At 44.8% G+C, this 13,856-nt stretch overlaps 3 protein-coding genes across 4 annotated transcripts; 2 read left to right on the plus strand and 1 right to left on the minus strand.

Annotated features, from left to right (window-relative positions):
- The first annotated feature begins 213 nt into the window (after positions 1-213).
- LOC134082902 (zinc fingers and homeoboxes protein 1-like) lies at positions 214-6,800 on the plus strand. The gene is made up of 4 exons (XM_062538943.1): positions 214-584; positions 1,167-1,485; positions 1,744-3,926; positions 4,095-6,800. The coding sequence occupies exons 2-4, from the start codon at positions 1,320-1,322 to the stop codon at positions 4,221-4,223; spliced, it is 2,478 nt and encodes an 825-aa protein (XP_062394927.1). The 5' UTR covers positions 214-584; positions 1,167-1,319; the 3' UTR covers positions 4,224-6,800.
- Positions 6,801-6,901: 101 nt separating this feature from the next.
- Positions 6,902-9,421, plus strand: zgc:101716 (uncharacterized protein LOC492784 homolog). Its single transcript, XM_062538942.1, has 7 exons — positions 6,902-7,162; positions 7,267-7,362; positions 7,478-7,621; positions 8,172-8,491; positions 8,666-8,798; positions 9,005-9,191; positions 9,280-9,421. Exons 1-6 carry the CDS (start codon positions 7,058-7,060, stop codon positions 9,185-9,187), a joined length of 981 nt encoding a protein of 326 aa, XP_062394926.1. The 5' UTR covers positions 6,902-7,057; the 3' UTR covers positions 9,188-9,191; positions 9,280-9,421.
- A 134-nt stretch (positions 9,422-9,555) lies between these two features.
- LOC134082900 (protein FAM83A) lies at positions 9,556-13,788 on the minus strand. Of its 2 annotated transcripts, XM_062538941.1 has the most exons (4): positions 12,709-13,788; positions 12,457-12,624; positions 12,072-12,196; positions 9,556-11,510 (listed from the first exon to the last, which is right to left on the minus strand). In XM_062538941.1, the coding sequence occupies exons 1-4, from the start codon at positions 13,219-13,221 to the stop codon at positions 10,892-10,894; spliced, it is 1,425 nt and encodes a 474-aa protein (XP_062394925.1). In that variant the 5' UTR covers positions 13,222-13,788; the 3' UTR covers positions 9,556-10,891. The 2 variants fall into 2 exon arrangements, with proteins under 2 accessions (XP_062394925.1, XP_062394924.1); XM_062538940.1 differs by having other exon boundaries at positions 12,457-13,788.
- Between the last annotated feature and the right edge of the window lie 68 nt (positions 13,789-13,856).

Below are 13,856 nucleotides of genomic sequence, written 5' to 3' on the forward strand. Positions count from 1 at the left end.
AGAACCCACGTACTTCAACAATTACCCAACACACATGACTATGGCGTAATTTCATTTAACTTTGATGTGAAATAAAGTTTGCGTTGTACAATTTTGCTAAACGCAGTTGCCTAACCTGAAATTCTCTGGTTTCACGACCCATTTAAGTTACGGCGGGGAGTCGCCTGACGATGACGTAACGACGTAGTACATTGACAGTGGTGACGCCTGATCATTAAAAACTGCCATTAAAATGAACAGAAATTATCAATATCTCCACCGAGTACATGATGCGGTCGTAACGAGTTAGGCGAGGCATTTACCGCCCGGCTTGATACTCATGCTTTAGAGAACGATCAATCAAATGTGTACTGTTTCAGACAGAAACATGTACAGTGTTTTTCTGCGAGTGTAGACAGCGGTAGACTCAGTTCACTGCCTTCACAGCTTCCGAGAACCCGCAAGCTAGCGAGCTAGCTTCATTGCTGCAGCCTGGACCGCTGAAACAACGCAGGGAGGCAACAAGCAGACAAGAGCGGAAGACACGTCGCAGTAGGCAGCATTGAATCCGTTGTGTTGCAAGGGCTGAGGCTGTGGCTGCCCCGGTAAGTTGGGTAGCTAGTATCACAGTTCAGTGGCGAACGTTTGTCAGTTGTTTATAAATCCTTTCCAAGTGGTTACAATTAAATCTGACCCTGTCTGAAATATGCGAGCATTTTTCCATTTAGCCAGTGTTCGCTTGAAAGTATTTGCGTTGATTCATTATGGAGAATAATGGGCTTCACTGTTGAATGTTCATGCTTCCTGAGCTGGATGCATGTAGCATAATGTTGCACGCCTGGTTTTACTTAGCCCACAATACGTAACGGCAACAGTTAGCAACACATTTGAGATCAAGCACAAGTTGATCTCTAACGTGCATGTACCCACCTCTCCAGATTACTCTTCTACTGTCAACATATGTTTTAAATCAGTGCTTTAGAGTGATGTCTTGGAGCAGATCAAACTGAATAAAAACATTTATTGACGTACAGTAGATGTCACTGTGTTTATCCACCGGAACTCAAAATAAGAATCGTGAGCTTACATTATTAGACAAAATGTTAGGGGGGGAATACATTTAATTGTCCCAGTTCTAGAGATCAAGTTTGGCTAATTACATGGTACCTTACGTTTTTGTTTTGCAGGAAATACAGATGAAATATTGAAAACACACCAGCCACTGGCGTGTGAGGCCAGCTGTCTTGCAGACAGGACAGCAAACACTCCTTTTCTCTCTCACACACACGCATACACACACATTTCAATCAGCTGTCTTTTGGTGCTGTACTGTAAGCCCAATGGCAAGCAGGAGAAAGTCCACGACCCCTTGCATGGTCCTGCCGTCAGACATGGTGGAGCAGGACCCCGAGATGGAGGCCATGGATGCAAGTGAGGGAACCGGGATTGGGATCACAGAGGCGGGACCCACGGAGGGAGCTGTCCCACCAGCTGACCTGGAGCCAGGTGTGGTCCTAGTGAACAATACCACTAGATAACATCATTTCACCTGTCTTTTTGGTGATTTACAGTTTGTATGCAAGTTTATGGAGGGTCAAGAGGATGCATTGCAGATTTATACTTAAATACATGTCATTGTTTTCAGCTGTGTGGGGTATTAATTCTGATATTTGATATATTAGCAGTAAATATAACAGTATAAGCAGTTAATATTAAATCATATTGCTAATTATTCAATATCATGTTGTTGCAATTGAATTTCAGAGCATGATGGACGCCATTACACCGGTGAGGACAGCTTTGCTCGCATGAAACGGCAAAGTCAAACTGGCGTCTTGGATCCTTCACCCCCAGACCTCACATATGAGGGTGGCTTTTCTCAGCCTGACGTGGAGGACAGCGAAGACCCATCACAGTCCAGCATTTCACTCAGCAAGACCCCGATCATGAAGATGAAGAGCAAATCGGAACCCAAGAGGATTGCGGTGTCGCTGAAAGGCGCGGACGAGGGCGACGCAGTCCCGGACAGCGACGGCGACCCGGAGCCCATGGACACGTCGTCTGTGGTGGCTCCCATACCTGCCGAGATTCTCAGCCAAATCCCCATGGATCCAACCAAGTCCAACATCCTCGTCAACATTCCCAGCCCACTGATGGCCGACACCAAGAAGACGGTGTTCAACCAGGCCACGGTTCTTCCTGCCGGCCTGGCACAGGTCCTCTCCGCCCTGCAGGCGCAGCAGAGTGCCCAGGCTCAGCTCCTGATCCCCGTCAGCAGCATCCCCACCTACAACTCTGCCATGGACACCAACACGATCCTGGTGAACACCTACAAAAAGTTCCCCTATCCCTCTGTGTCAGAGATCATGGGGCTGTCGGCTCAAACCAAGTTCAGCGAGGAGCAGATCAAAATCTGGTTCTCGGCGCAGCGGCTGAAGCACGGCGTGAGCTGGACCCCTGAGGAAGTGGAGGAGGCCCGACGGAAGCAGTTCAACGGCACGGTGCACACGGTGCCCCAGACCATCACCGTCATCCCGGCTCACCACCTCTCGGCCACCAACGGGTTGCAGTCCATCCTGCAGACGTGCCAGATAGTGGGGCAGCCGGGTCTGGTCTTGACCCAGGTGGGCACCGCCAACAGCCTGCCGGTCACCACCCCTATAACGTTGACTGTGGCCGGGGTCCCCACTCAAGCTCAGGCCCCAAAGGTCATCAGCTGCCAGGCCAGCCCTGCAGTGAGCGAGACCAAGAGAGCTACAACTGTCCAGCCCCCATCCCTCACCCCGCAGGAGAATTCGGCCCTCAGCGCAGACCACTTTGGCATGAGGCCCAAGAAGTCCAAGGAGCAGCTGGCCGAGCTGAAGGCCAGCTACCTAAAGAACCAGTTTGCCAGCGACGCAGAAATCGCTCGCTTAATGAAACTCACCAACCTGACTAAGGGCGAAATCAAGAAGTGGTTCAGTGACACGCGCTACAACCAGCGCAACTCCAAGAACAGTCATGTCATAGTTTTCCATGACAACGCTCGGTCTAACAGCAACAGTGGTCCCATCGTCATTGATTCCAGTGATGAGACACCTCAGTCCCCCATCCCCTCACCCGTCAAGGAGAAGGAGACGCGTGCAAAGACCTGGAACCCTTTCCCCGATTTCACGCTGCAGAAGTTCAAGGAGAAGACTCCTGAGCAGCTAGTGGTTTTGGAGGAGAGCTATCAGAAATATGACACGCCCACGGACGATGAGCTCAATAGACTAAGGGCGGAAACGAAACTCACCAGGCGAGAGATTGACGCCTGGTTCACCGAGAAACGGAAAACCCCATCGGTGGTAGCAGCAGCAGCAGCAGCAGCAGCAGCAGCAGCAGCAGCAGACCAGACTGACCCGAAAGGGGACAAGTCCGAGGGAGAGTCCCGGAAGGGGAGCCAGACTCCTCCGGGAGCGAGACGCTCCAGCAAAGACAAAATCACGAAGAAAACCCCCGAACAGTTGCACGTTCTGAAGAGTGCCTTTGTGCGCACGCAGTGGCCGACCACCGAAGAGTACGACAAGCTGGCCGATGAGAGCCGTTTGCCAAGGTCGTACATAGTCAACTGGTTCGGAGACACCCGCTACGCCTGGAAGAATGGGAATCTCAAGTGGTATTTTTACTACCAGAGTGGGAACGTCGAGGGCATAAACGGGAACAAGAGCAGGAAGAGGAGAGTGCGGAATCGGGGCTGGGGTCGGTCCCGCAGCCGGAGGCCCAAGAAGACCGTGGACCCCGAGAAGCCCCCTCCAATCAAGTTCAAGTCCGGCAAAGACACGCTCAAGGAGTACTACCTAAAGCACAAGTTCCTCAATGAGCAGGACCTGGACGAGCTGGTGGCCAAGTCGAGCATGAGTTATGAGCAGGTCCGGGAGTGGTTCACCGAGATCCGACGGAAAGTGGATGCGGGCGTGGATCCCTTCGCCGAAGCAGGAGTTGCGGAGGAGCCCGAAGAGGAGGAGGAGGAGGAAGAAGAGGAGTCGCAAGGGGAAAACGAGACGACCGCCGAAGAAGCCGAGAGCACTGCTGCTGGTGGTGGGGACAGAGATGGGGATGGAGAGGGAGAAGGGGAGGGAGAGGGGGAGGGAGAGGGGGAAGGGGAAGGGGAGGGGGAGGGGGGGGAGGGGGCCGAGGAAGACGATGACGACACTGACGACAGTGAAACATGGGAGCCTCCACAGAGCGTCAGAAAAACTGAGTCGGCTTCCGAGGAACAGTGAAAGGGGTCAGTTGGCGGTTGGTTGTCGACGGATACAGCACATGTTTTAAGTTCAGTACTGTCAGTGTGATTTGAGAAGCACTGCCTGACTGAGACTCCCACTTTTACCTGCCACCATTTCACACGTTGCACCTTACACACCTAATCATTCAAGCATTTTAGGCCTGTGTTAGTATTTGCGCTTTGAAGATAACGACAACCATTTGAGCAAAAAAGAAATATAACCGAAATGGACACTGATGGTCAAAAATCCACTCTAACCGGAGTAGCAGTATTTCAACAACATGAAGAATTCTAATCAATCCAATTAGAGTATCGGATAGAGCATAATCAGCACATTTGTAAAATGTAATTAAATTATAATTACTAAGTGTATTTTGAATCCCCCTGAAGAACAGCATTGCTTATGTACTGAAAAGAGGCATGAGGGGAAGGATTTACTGTAAAGGGTTTGTTTATTGCTTACTTGCAAGGAGGACCTGTGGTGCCAAAGCTACTCAGTTGAATGTTCTGGTCCCCTGTGCTGTTGCTGTTACAAGAGGTGTCCACCAGGGGAGTATGCATGGTTTGTGTGATCTCCAGAGGTGCTGGCAGGTCGACACACAATTAGGCACTTTGTCAACCACTTGTGTTATTTGATAGTGGTTTAAAAGAGAGAGAGCGAGAGCGAGTGAGAGAGAGAGAGACACTTGACTAGCCACCTTAATTCTCAACAACCATCTGATGGTTTTGAGAGACCAAACATTTATTAACATAAAATGATGTACCAGGAAAGGAAAAAAACACACATTTTGCCTCTGGTGCCCTCCGTAGCTGTTGAGTGGCTAAGAGGAGATGACCACATATGCCCTTATTCCACCATATACTGACGATGATCTGTAAAGTGAAACAGCACAACCAACAAACAACCAATGAAGAGCTGTGGCTATAGCTGCTTGTAGTCTATCAGACCTGCACTATGTGGATGGTATTTTTAATCTTCTTAATTGCCCTGTGTCTTTGTGTTTTTTTTATTATGATAATCATGTAAAACAGTAAATTGCCTAGTGCCTGTGTGTAAGGGGGAGTGGAGCCGACTTGTGGACTCTTAACATTTTTTTTCCAACTGGACTGTTTCAAAGCCAGTCTTTTCTAATTTGTGTCTAAATTGCATGTCGCCTTTTATTGTTTTGCGCTAAGTAGTATATAGGGCTGTACAACCCTTATCTCTTATCCTCCTCCTCTTCGTCCTCTAGTTTCCTTTCCTTCTCTCTTGTCTTCAGAATCCACGCAAAGATCTACTTTTTTGTGTGTTTCAGCGTGTGTGTTCTAATGGTATTGATCTATTCAACTAGATGAAAATAATCCTGCAAAACCAGTTAAAATACCTTTCATGAATATTGTTTCAACTACACAATTAAGAAGTTTTCATCCAGAAAATCAATATAATTGCCTTGAAGACACGTTTACGTGCACCGCAGTAGAGTTTTACTGAGATTGATTGATTACCTAAAAGTGATAGAGTAAAAACCTCTTTACCATGCAGCTTGGTGGTATAAGACCTTTTGATTTTCGTTTTATGCGCATGAAAAACATGACTAGTATTGGCATTACTAGAAATTGAAAACACTGATCCCAAGTACAGCATGCAATAACTTTTAGTTAGTCACAGGATAAAAGTTTGCTCATTTTGTACATACTGTCTTTTATGCTCCCAAATTGTACAAGTAGTTTTTAATAGTTTTATATATGTTTATATTTATGATGATAAAATCCACCTTGAATTTACTGAATTTACCACCTTGAATTTAGTTTTATGGTATGCTGTGGATGATTGGACATAATCCGTGCAGACTGGCTACTTTGCACCTTTTCGAAAGCGGAATTGATGTAGATTCAGCCACAAAGTTGAACTGGTTTTTGAATCATTTCAGTTTTTAGTTTAGCTTCTGAGTGCATTTTCCTGTAGATTTCCCTTTAACCATACTACCATATTGTGCAGTTGAGGTAATGAGTGTGTGTGGTGTTAAGTACTGTCTTAACATAGTCAATAATACTTTTAACCCCTTGTGTCATATTTCTCAACCTAGAAGTCCTCTGGTTTCGCAAGCTTGTTCTCTAGTTTGATCATTAGTTGCTTCTAGAAACACTTTTTTTGTATTTTGTGTGTCAGTGCAGAAAAAATGGTGGGTTTTAATGAAATGTACCTGTTAGCTTTTCAACAGTCATTTCACACTGACCACATTGGTACTAGACTTAAGACTAGTAATGTACTTGTTAACAGTTATCAGTGTGGAATCTAATGCCTCATTGCATTTTAGTTCAGACACTTTGAGATGCTCAGCAAAGTTACAGAGAACCTGGAGCCATCACTGAAGTGTTACTGGTTTCACTGTTATTGATTTGAATGAGCCTGGATGGATATTCTGTAGGCACCTCTGCTGTCAGTGTCAAAAGCTTTATTCCCCTGAGCCATAGGCCTTGTGCAATGTTATTAATTTAAATTGAATTGTCCTTCTAGGCTGTGGCTTGATTTAGACAAAAATATATATTTTATACTTGTTTGAGGATCAAACAAATAAATTTGAATGAAAACAAATATTTGTCTTCATTGTGCAGATTGATTTAGATGTTTAGAAGTAGACTATGGCCTTAATTTACAGATGTGGACCAATTCAAGTGTAGGAACCGTTCTTCGTTGATACGTTTCCTCACGGATTAATTTAGGTTAAACATCGCATGCAGCAGGCAACGCCACGGCTGTGTGTACACCGAGTAGGGTGAACGTGATGAACATGCTCTTGTTTTGAATGTACTTTGACCAGTTTTTTAATGAGTTAATGACACCTTTTATACATGGAGATTTTTGGTAGCACCTTTGATGATTCTGTGTTTGAGGAATCAAGAAACAGGGCGTCCACAGTTCTCCCAATTTACAACGCTAAGTTCTGTGAAGCTCAGGTAAGTTTTGTTAGATAGGCTACGGTAGCCGACTGATGCGTGGTGGTGATTGTATTACCTAAATAAAAATACAGTGCAGTAAATGAGTTTCTCTTCCAATCAAGTGGTTCTGTGAAGATGCCGATACAGAGGATATGTTGGAGAAACAGAAAGTCTACAAATTTAGGGCCGACCTGGCATACAGACGGAAACAGTACCAGGCAAGCATTGAGCTGTCCATCAGCTGGCGAGATGTGAATTGTATTGGGTTGTACAGATTTTAATAAAGCTATATAATGTCACAATTGCTGTGGTTTTTCAATATATTGTACCCAGGCTGCCTTAGGTGATTACACAACGTGCCTGTCATTGATCCCTGATGGGAATATGTCCATCAGACGGGATGTGCTTGAAGGAATTGCGCGTTGCAGTTGTCAACTTGGCAGACGAGAGCAAGCTCAGGAAATAACGGAAAAACTTGTAAGTGAGCATGATATTAACGTGCAACATTTTGTTTACTTTTGGTCATTATGATCTTGTTTGCACTAGGCCAGAGTGGAAAACATTGTTTTGGCAGCGGGACGATTCCTCATCAGCTTGCTGTACATCACATCGACAAAATCAGAGATCTAGATCAGTGTTTCCCAAACATTTTTTTCTGAGAACCCACTTTTTAAAAATGCCTAGACCATCGCGACCCAATTCACTTCAGATCTAACATGCAACCATTAATATTGCCAAAAACGTCGACGTTTAGGCCAATGGTTATCAAACTTGTCTATTGAGCTGTTAAATTCTCCGCTCAGGGCTAGTTCCCTATGCAACTGCACAGGACAAGTGGTTGAAACACTAGGGGGCAAAATTATCCAGATTTTCCAGGTTGCCGGGCTGGACCAGGCAGAATGCATGTTTTGTTATTTGTTTGCTTTGTTTTTCTGTCTAAATACCTGTGGAATCAAACCCTACAAAAGTATTTTGTGTGGATGACAAAAAAGAGCATCATGGTTGTTCTGTGTTGACTGACTTTTAGAAGAAAGAGGCATCAAACACCTGCCACCTCACCTGCGTCCTACAAATGGAACTGAGTATCTCGGAGCGCTTCGGTGATGCCCGGTCTGCTATCGTGGCCCAGCAGCAGCTTTGCTCCCTGCATCCGTTCAACCCCTGGCACTGGCACAAGCTTGCCTCAGTCTGCGACACCCTACTGAACACCGCTGACGCTGACGCCAACCCTTCAACAAGCCCAGTCACTCAGCCTTTGAGGCTAGAGGAGGGGGCAGTGCCCACAGACCCACAGAGAGAGAAGAGGGAGCTTTGGCTGAAGGCCTGCATGGGTTTTATTCGAACAAGGTGATTGTGCTTCCTCGATGCCCCTAATAGCTGCTTTACCGAGTTAGCCTTGTGAAATGTATGTATGTACGTATTTATTTGATTTCATATAATTGCCTTTGTTTGTTCCCCCCCGTATTTGTGAATGAGCTGTTGTGGCCTGAGGACAGGAGTAATGTGGTTATGCTCCGACAGGCTCCTGGTTGCCATTCTGCGGGTCCAGCAGGCGTCTTTCGTGCTGCAGACCGGCGAGCGAGCGGTGCTGGAGGCAGACGAGTCTTTGCAGCGGCTGCAGCCCTCCGAAAGCACCGTCCAGCTCATAGCCGAGGTCAGAAAGGGTTTGACTTTTGTTAAGCTATTGTTTAAGTAGGTACATTGTCATGATCATCCAGTGAAATAGGATTATGAGATTGCCCAGCAACATTGCTCAAAGAAGTTTGGCCCATTTATTAGCGACATTACAGCATGGCCTACTTCACTTCACTCATTTCGGTTTTTACAAGACTAGAAACCATATCAATTGCTTTGTTGTAGGTGTTGTCAGAAGATCTAAACCCGGAGAAAATGAGGGAAGAGAACCAGGATGGTGAAAGTCTGATTGGTCTCGGCGCTAAGGACTTTGAGGAGAGGTGGTGGGACAAACTGGTGTATGCAGGTTTGCTAGAGAATGCAGAGGAGCAAGTCAATGCAGATGAGTCCACACAAGAGGTCAGGTGACCGGGTGTCCTCATTGGGAGGCAACCGAATGTATTTATTTGGTACTTTACACATATAAAATGACATACATATTTTATGTTTGTATGTCTCAGCAAAACCTGAAATGTGTTGAGATTGTACACATACATATTCTTGAGTGGATTTTTACTTTTTTTTCTTTTAATGTTTTCAGCCATATCATAAATGAATGTACATTTTAATCTTCTGAAGTTCTGTAATAAAGAGTCTACCAAACGTCTTGTGCGGTTTTCACATTTAAGCAAAAACAGTTCTTATCCATCGTTAACTAAGCTAATGCAGAAAAGAATGATCTTTTTTTTTTTTGTTACTTTAATTTTTATTTGATGAACACATAAGACAATAACACATACATGCCATATATAGGGTAGAAGACACAAAGGATAACAGATTTGGGGGAAACAAAGTAGACGTACATTCATGAAGATAACAACAACAACAACAACAAAAACAAAAACAAGACAGGGCAAAACAAAAAAACTGGAAATAATAATGAAAAAGGATAATAATAGTAATTAAACAAATAGCTTATTCCTCAGTGTTGTGTGCATGTATGTGTAAGTGTGTAGGTGTGGTGAAAATGTGTGGTGTGAACCTGTCTATTCTATACCTTCTCCCCAAAGTACTTATGCATTTTAGTTATTATGTGTTGTGGGTATACTCTATTCCATGTTTCAAGGCAGTTCCTGGTTGTTAATGTAATTTTTTCCATTTCCATAACCTGTTGTATTGTGTTGTACCATAAATGTATATCTGGTTTTGTTGGTTGTTTCCATAACCTTGTCAGTTGCTTCTGCGCAGTCACTCTCAGCATATTAAATAGTTTATAATGTTTTGCTTTCATCTTTTTTTGTAGGTTTATACCTAAAAGATTTTCTATTGTTAAGGTTTCTTTTATGTCCATAATGTATGTGATAGCTTCGTCTACCTCTTCCCAAAAGGGTTGTATTATTGGGCAAGTGAAGAACGTGTGTGTTTGGTTTGCTTTTCCTTCACCACATCCTCTCCAGCAGGTTGTTCCTGCTCTTGAGTTAATTTTTTGGCTTTGATCTGGTGTAATGAAATATCTCTGACTTATTTTCCATGCAAACTCTTTCCAATATTTTGACTGTGTTATTTTAAAGTTTTCCTTCATAGCATTTTTCCAGGCCTCATTGGATATGTTTATGAGGAGCTCTTTTTCCCATTTTTGTTTTACTTTGTACTCTATATCTGTGATGTTTTGCATTACTTTATAAGCCTCTGATAGTTTGGCGCTGCTTTTGTTTCTGTTTTCTAATAAAAAATAGTAATACGTCATGTGTTATTTCTTTATCCAAGTTTTGTTTAATATAGCTCCTCACTTGTAAATATTTGAAAAAATGTTTTTTTTGTAGACTATACCTTACTACTAGGTCTTCAAATGTTTGTAGTATATTCTTTTCAAATAGTTGTGAGAATGAGATCAATCCCTTTCCAGCCCAATATTCTAAGATATTATCTGTTTTATTTGCTGTAAAGTCAGGGTCATACGTAATTACTCTAAGTCGTATATTCTCACTCTGAATTTTTAGTTGTTTACACATTTTTCTCCAGTTTTCCATAGTAGCTCCAGTACAATAAGACTGTAAATATTGTTTTTGTCGATCTTTTGTTAAGAATGATCTTGAGCTCTATGTTTGGTAGCGAAGCGTCATCACGAACAGCTCATCTTTGTGTTGAAGCCCAGCCTGCTGTCTGTGGAAAGATACGACTGCGTGCGGTGGTGGTGGTGGAGGTGACAGCAGGTCGCCATGGCAGCGCTGATACACTGTGATCGCTGGGGAAGGATGAGTGACGCTGAGTGAGCAGCCACTGGAGCCTCGGCGGCAGAACGGTGGCAAGGCTGGGGCTGGGGCTGGGGCTCTGCTGACGCCTTAGGCTCGGTCCAGCCAGAGGCGCTGGGGCCAGCGCTTGGCTTGGGGCCGGCAACGGTGTCTGAAATCTAGACTGTGCTACAGTGAAGACTAGGCGCTGGGCTTCAGGGCTGGGGTCGGGTCTTGGGTCTTTTGGGACATCGCTTTGCCTGGGTGCGGCTGTACCCTGGACAGCTGCTTCTAGTTCTGTGCTGGCGGAGTCAGAGGAGCTTATCGGGGATGGCTGGCTACTTAAACACTTGGTGTCCATGTACAAGGAGAGGCTGTTGAGGTCTCCGGCGGCAGGGAGGTCTTTCACGGGCAGAGAGGCAGCGTAGAGGCGTTGGAACTCCGAGTCGAACGGCTTGACCCCACTGCCCTTAAAGAGCATGGCCAGACTTCGGTGCACCCGCCAGGTCAGCCAGGTGAAGCTGAGGAGAGGCACCAGTGAGGGAACAAATCATCTGTGATTAATGATGCAACATGTGTGATAACCGATAGTATTCTAATGCTGCATTTCAGAAAAGTCAGAATCTCTCCTAGCGCATATCTCCCAATTTTGTTCCAGACAAACTCGGAGGTCATCAAGAATGCTGACCACCTTTGAGGGAAATGTACAATGGAATGCTTCTCGTCTCTCGAGTTCCCACTTATAAACTCAGGAGCAAGTCGATCTAACCTGACTTCAAAGTCAGAATTTAAGTCTGACTCCTACCTCCGATGTCTGACTTGTCTGGACTCTGGAATGCAGCACATCAGCATCATAATACTGAGAGGGACACATCCTCCCCTATATAATATTTTCAATATGTTCCTCCATAACATGTTGGTATAAAACACTTAGTAATAACCCATACACCATAGTCTGAAATAAAATAATTAGTAAATGAAATCAATCAATCTACATCATAGACTACCCCCCACAATATTGACTCCATGGCCACAGACTTCATCTAAAGATTGATCAATGACAATAACAGTTTCATTGGTACCTGTATGATCCAACAAGCACCTCTGTACAGTCAGCAATGATGAACCTTTCCTGAATCTGTCCTTTGACTTTTTTCCCAGACTTGGCACAGTAAGTCTGCCCAGGCACAATACGCACAGACATCTTCTGCAGGACAAAGTGTACTTGTCAGCCATTCTTAACTTTTGAAATTGACTTGAATATACATATCTTTATCATATTAATATGGCAGTATTATATATTTCATGTAAGGGATATTTTCCACCGGTTTAAGAAAATAAGTCCCGACAGGGCCAATAGAACCCTGATGCACAGATGTAATATTAACTAGTGAATCAGGAATGAGAAATAGTCATGCACTAAATATGAAAGAAATACATAATTGTTGCTTGAAATAGGCAACTCACTGGGATATGAGAGGCGTTGATCTGTAGATTGTTACACATCTCCAGAAAAATGGGTAGGTTCAGATGGTCTAGCAGTAAGTAGACGGAGACATTGCGTTTCCTCATAGCTTCCAGTAAGTCACAGAAAATCTCTATATCACTGAAGGTGTCCATGACTATGGCTAGAACCTGGATGCAGAGATGAACAACTAGTCTTAGATTTGAACAAAGTTTAGAGATTTGGTGTGGTGAGATGAGAATATTACAACTTACCTTGGTGGCTTTATTGATAAACTGACGCAACATATCTTTCATGCTGGACCCGCTGGTTTGGAAGTGCACATCAACATCAGGGAGCCCCTGCAGCTGAGGACGCGAGTCTTCCGCTGGCCAGCCATGGTCCAACTCCGGTGGGGACCTTTCTGTGGCCGACGGTAAATAAGTCTGGCTCGAGTTAGAGTCTGTCTCCGGTCCATGACCACAATCTTCACCGTCCTTTGAGTTGCCTGTGTCTGATACATTTGCTTTCATGTAGTTTTTCTCCCGTGTAGACAAGAAGTCGACTTCTCCATCTTTGGTTAGGACCTCCTTGTAGGCGCCCAGGCCTCCATCCAACAGTGCGTCAGTAGCTAGGCGAGCGCTCTCGTTGTGGCTGAGGTCAAGGGGAGCGCACTCCTGAAGAGACAGACATCGTATGCCTTGTAGTCGCCTCCTCACTTTTCCCACGGGTTTCGATTGAAAACAAGAGCTCCAATCTTTTTGCGGCTGCATGATTAATAATTCCATTTGGAACAAACACTTGTTCTTCTGAAATGTGTCCTGTGGATCATTGTATTTTAGCCACGAACGAAAATGCACGGACAATACACGGATTATCTCTGCTGTATTCTGCTCATTGATTAACCTGTTCACCGCAGCCACGGAGAAGACGGAATACAACCAACCAAGGCATTATCAAACCAAGGGTTGTAGCCTCGGGTCTACGGGTGGGGTCGAGACGAGAAAGTGAAGACGCGAGACGAGAACAGGTGACGCGCCTGGGGGAGCTATGTGGGAACGTAGAGTAGGCTACATTTCACAGCGTTACGCGCAGCGGTGTGACTTTACTGAACATTTGCTGTCAGTTATGATTAGACATTTTGGAGGCTAGCGGAAAGTTTTCATAAGTGCAATTCACTGCTCCCCACCTTAGCCAGAAGGTTAAGATTTTTGTTAACAGTTAATGAAACGTTAAGCCACAGCCAGTGTGCATTTACTTTCCCCCATAGTTTCTTCCGATTTCTATGTTAATTTCTTTGCACCAGAGACTTTCTCACTCACACCCACACACTACTAAGTAAAGCACCTGAGGAACAGTTTTGTTCTGCCAGATAGTGAATGGATCAGTGAACATCCTATTTGCCCATACTTGATACTGCCAG

The sequence above is a fragment of the Sardina pilchardus genome, chromosome 6 (assembly GCF_963854185.1).
Source record: "Sardina pilchardus chromosome 6, fSarPil1.1, whole genome shotgun sequence".
NCBI lineage: Eukaryota > Metazoa > Chordata > Actinopteri > Clupeiformes > Clupeidae > Sardina > Sardina pilchardus.

Coding starts and splice junctions, on each gene's coding strand:
- LOC134082902 (XM_062538943.1), top strand. CDS start 1,320: ATGGCAAGCAGGAGAAAGTCCACGACCCCTTGCATGGTCCTGCCGTCA. Junction 1,486..1,743: donor ACCAGCTGACCTGGAGCCAG/GTGTGGTCCTAG, acceptor ATTGAATTTCAG/AGCATGATGGACGCCATTAC. Junction 3,927..4,094: donor ATGCGGGCGTGGATCCCTTC/GCCGAAGCAGGA, acceptor GGGGAGGGAGAG/GGGGAAGGGGAAGGGGAGGG.
- zgc:101716 (XM_062538942.1), top strand. CDS start 7,058: ATGGAGATTTTTGGTAGCACCTTTGATGATTCTGTGTTTGAGGAATCA. Junction 8,492..8,665: donor ATGGGTTTTATTCGAACAAG/GTGATTGTGCTT, acceptor ATGCTCCGACAG/GCTCCTGGTTGCCATTCTGC. Junction 8,799..9,004: donor CCGTCCAGCTCATAGCCGAG/GTCAGAAAGGGT, acceptor GCTTTGTTGTAG/GTGTTGTCAGAAGATCTAAA.
- LOC134082900 (XM_062538940.1), bottom strand. CDS start 13,221: ATGGAATTATTAATCATGCAGCCGCAAAAAGATTGGAGCTCTTGTTTT. Junction 12,197..12,456: donor TCAACGCCTCTCATATCCCA/GTGAGTTGCCTA, acceptor TTTGTCCTGCAG/AAGATGTCTGTGCGTATTGT. Junction 11,511..12,071: donor GTGCTTGTTGGATCATACAG/GTACCAATGAAA, acceptor GCCTCTCCTCAG/CTTCACCTGGCTGACCTGGC.